The 4,635-nt window shown below is 40.0% G+C and overlaps 1 protein-coding gene across 2 annotated transcripts in view; it reads left to right on the forward strand.

The window, feature by feature from the left end:
- Window positions 1-4,635, forward strand: part of LOC106532581 (calsyntenin-2) — a 119,477-nt gene that overhangs the window by 108,519 nt on the left and 6,323 nt on the right. For both annotated transcript variants that reach the window (XM_014028678.1, XM_014028679.1), the window contains exon 16: window positions 2,549-2,733. In XM_014028678.1, coding sequence (XP_013884132.1) covers window positions 2,549-2,733 — 185 coding nt within the window. The remainder of the gene's footprint in view (window positions 1-2,548; window positions 2,734-4,635) is intronic.

Genomic DNA, 4,635 nt, shown 5'->3' on the forward strand with positions numbered 1-4,635 from the left:
ATCCATCCATCCATCCATTCTTCCATCCATCCATCCATCCATTCTTCCATCCATCCATCCATCCATCCATCTATCCATTCATTCATTCATTCATTCATCCATCCGTCCATCCATCCATTATTCCAACCATTCATCCATCCATCCATCCATTCATTCATTCATCCATCCTTCCATCCATTCATCCATTCTTCCATCCATCCATCCATCCATTCTTCCATCCATCCATCCATCATCCATCCATTCATCCATTCTTCCATCCATCCATTATTCCATCCTTCCAACCATCCAAACTTCCATCCATCAATCCATTCTTCCAACCATCCATCATCCATCCATCCATCCATGCATCCATTCTCCCATCATCCATCCATTCTTCCATCAATCCATCCATCCATCCATCCATCCGTTCTTCCATCCATCCATCCATCCATCCATCCATCCATCCATTCTTCCATCCATCCATGCATCCATCCATCCGTTCATCCATCCATTCTTCCATCCATCCATCCATCCATCCATCCAGCCATATATCTTCTACCGCTTATCCATATTTGGTTTACTGCAGCAACAGACCCAGGAGAGAAAACCACACATCCCTCTCCTCTCTCAAGCTCCTCCCGGGGGATCCCAAGGTATTCTTGGACCAGGGAGGATATATAATACCACCTGTAAGTTCTGGGTCTGCTTCGGGGTCTCTTCCCAGTGGGACATGCCTGGAAAACTTCGAAAGGGAGGCATCTAGGAAGAATCCTAATCAATCTCCTCACCCTATCGCTAAGGCTGAGCCTGGTCACCCTGTGAAGGAAGTTCATTTTGTCTGCCTGTTTCCAGGATATTGTTCTTTCAGTCATGATTCATACCTAATGACCTTTCTTCAAGGTTGGAACTTAAACAAACCAGTAAAATCGAACACTTTGCCTTTCAACACAAAATATCCTGAATCAAACAAACCCCTCGATGCAAACTGTCCAGCACAGTGGTGGAGGTGTCATTGTTTGGGCTTGATTTACAGCCAACCAACTTTGGCACCTTGCAGTCACTGAGACAACCATGAACTGCTCTGTTCGTCCAAGCATTCTGGAGGCAAATGTGAGGTCATCCATCAGGAAATTACTTTATGCAACAAAACGATCTCAAACACATAAAGAAAAGAATCAAGGTATTGTAATAATCCAGCCAAATTTCAAATCTTAATCAAATTAAATTGTTGTAAGACCTTAAGAGTAAATAAAACAACTGATTGCAAGTTTAAAACTAAAACTACGTATTTAGGGTCATACTCAGGTCATTTTAAAATGAGACAGATAGATTTGGGATGTAAAACAGTAGATTAAACTTAATTAAATTGAAATCCTGCAATCTAAAGATAATGGCATTATGTAAAATTATTCTTTTTAGCTCTTCATAGTGAACTGAAGTGCTCCTACAGCTGGTCTGTTCTTTCTAAACTTTTTCATTCTGTTAATACTGCTCAAACTGAAGTTGATCAGAGCAGTAAAGCAGTGCAATAAACCATGATGCAAACTAACGGGCTGCTAAATAACAACAGAGATCAAAAGAAAACTACATAGTCTGATTACAAGTGACTTCTTTTTTATGACTCATCATTACACCATGACTAAGAGCAAACCGTGGCACAATTTTCTCAGACCATGTCAAAACGCACACAGCACATCACACTGCCGCAACAGTCCTGCCGTGTGCATCTTTGTGGCTTTTTCTATGACCATGACAGAATCACAGTCGTAGGCTATGGGCACAAAACCAGAGATGATTGTCTTTCTTCAAAGTCTCAGTGATCAAGTAAAACCTGTGTTGGCAGTCCACAAGTCAAGGTTCCATCTGTGCTTCCCTGAAATCCCCCTTAAGGCCAATATGTTTCCACCACAAAAATAAGCCAACACATTCACCTCTGTCAGTCTGTCCCAGGGCAGCTATGGCTACAATGTAGTTTACCACCATCAATGTGTGAATGACTCTAGTGTAGAGCGCTTTGGAGTCTGTATGGACTTGATAAAATTTTATATATGTTCAGGCCATTTATCATTTTACCACAAACGTTTTGTGCTTACTGTGCTTAAACTACATTTTAGCAATGTTTTGATACAGCTCAGTGGGAACATTTAAATGTAAATTTATATGTTTTTACAGGATCATTTAAAGTAAACATCAATTTAGTTAAACGTCTGTGATACCTGATGAATGTGCAGCAAAGCAAATCATAATAAACATAATTTTTGTTGCAGCCTATATGAGAATGTTATTTTAACTTTGGCATTGGTGCATTATTTTTGCACTCCATTTCCATTATCTGTCTTTGGGCCTCATTAGCTTGGTAGTCAGTTCCACGACCTCATAATCCTCAGGTTGCAGGTTGGAGCCCATATTGGATCAGGAAGCCCATTTGACATAAAACAGTTGCCAGTTTTTTTCATCTGAGTTTGCTTGTTGTGCTGACACCTGCAGAAGGGAGCAGCTGAAAGAAAAAAAAAAACAACAACAACAACAACAACAGCATTTATCTGTCTTTCTCTTCTGCTATTCTCAGGTGTACCAAGCACTGCCACTGTGGTAATCGTAATATGTATTGCCGCCCTGGTGGTTGTTGTGGTACTGGGCATATACCGCATCCATGTGACTCATCAGCAGGATGTGAAGTTGGCAGAGACAAAAAAAGAGACTGACGTGGACTGGGACACCTCAGCTCTGACAATCACAGTCAACCCAATGGAGGTAGGTGGATCTGAAGCTGGAACTGATGCTATTTAAGAGGAAATAACTGGTTTAAAAAAGTGGAGGAATTTCTAAATTGGAAATAGTGTTTTTAATTTTAATGAGTACAGAAAATAGCTTTTGAAAACTGAACTCAAAGAGCACAAAGTAATACAAATAAAAAAAAGAATGTGCTTCTCTTTCCACATGTAAACAAGGACTATAATTAACAGTTTTTAAAAGCACACATTTGTGGCTTAAAAACATTAATGGTAAAATAATTATGACTAGAGAAAAGAGTGACCTGCTTTGCTCAAATATATTTTGTAACTAAAAACAAATATTTGAAGAAAAACAAAATATTCAACTTCGCTTCGAAATTTTGTTTTCACAAGAAAAGAAGTTGTTATGTGGTCAGTGCACCACGTGTTGAAGGTTTGTCTAAAGGTCTTTTCAGCTATCTGAACTAACATACCACAGAGTAGATGTGAAGCATCCAAATAAGTGGAGAAGTTCTCTTTCATTTTGTTCTAAAGGCTCCCACATACTCGAGCGTACTGTGTGGTCTGTGAGCTGCGTGAACTCTGCACATATTGTCCGCGGATGTTTGAGACTTCATACTCGAGCGTACTGACCGCCTGACAAATTCTTGAATTTCTCACAATTTCAGTCATGATGTCAAGGATGAGGAGGAAGAGATAGTTTGCATTTTAGCTTTAAAACAACAACAAAAAAAAAAGAAAAGAATTACCTTACCCAGGATCTGAGCTATTTCCTCCCATGAATTTGTTGCTCGCTGAAATTCCTAATATTCCTTCATTGACACATCATAAAGTTTTCTAATCTCCTCCATGAGACGCTCTTCAAAAGTTGACTCCATTTCATCCACAAATGACACGTGTCATGGTCTAATTATTTATATCTGTTTCCCCTTGACACTGTACATCGCTCTTATCTTTCTGATGGCTCAGACGACTCCACAATGGACTGGTGGGAGTCTTGTGATTGGCTGGACAGTACATTTGGCAATCTGTGATTGGTTKTAAACTGTCACATGGTGTTGACACGATGTATATTATTGACTGAATTCTGCTGACGCGTCCAGTAGCAAGCGTGCAGAACCTTCCTGATTCAGTTCTGTGTGTTTGTTGCTCACAATTAAATCATATTTTGATTATCATATACGCAGACCCTTCTGGTATTATTCCAACGTGTTTCTGCTTTTGCGACCACAACACGATTCTCAACTTTATCAGCTTGGTGTCGCATCCAAAACAGTACTCACCAGGAAGTTTATTAAGCAACACCGCAGACGCAGATGTAGGCTGTGTCCAAAACGACAGGCCGGGTCCTCCAGAGGACCCAGACTACCCTGTCGAGGTGGGCCTGGTCCTTGGTAGACTGGGAAGGCCAGAAAAAAGGAGACTGTGAATTTGGACGGTCTAGCCTCCCCCCACCCTGGCGTACGTCATGTCACCTAGCAACCATGATGATGCTAAACCGAAGCAAAAATAGATCAAAATTAAAAAAGCATCAATATACAGGTCCTTCTCAAAAAATTAGCATACTGTGATAAAGTTCATTATTTTCTGTAATGTACTGATAAACATTAAACTTTTAAATATTTTACATTCATTGCACACCACCTGAAGTAGTTCAAGCCTTTTATTGTTTTAATGTTGATGATTTTGGCAAAAAAGTAAAGAAAAATCAAAAATCCCTATCTCAAAAAATTAGCATATTTCATCCGACCAATAAAAGTAAAGTGTTTTTAATACAAAAAAAGTCAACCATGCACTCAATACTTGGTCGGGAATCATTTTGCAGAAATGTCTGCTTCAGTGTGGCGTGTCATGGAGGCAATCAGCCTGTGGCACTGCTGAGGTGTTATGGAGGCCCAGGATGCTTCGATAGCAGCCTTAA

Source organism: Austrofundulus limnaeus, unplaced genomic scaffold (assembly GCF_001266775.1).
Source record: "Austrofundulus limnaeus strain Quisiro unplaced genomic scaffold, Austrofundulus_limnaeus-1.0 Scaffold796, whole genome shotgun sequence".
Classification (NCBI taxonomy): Eukaryota; Metazoa; Chordata; class Actinopteri; order Cyprinodontiformes; family Rivulidae; genus Austrofundulus; species Austrofundulus limnaeus.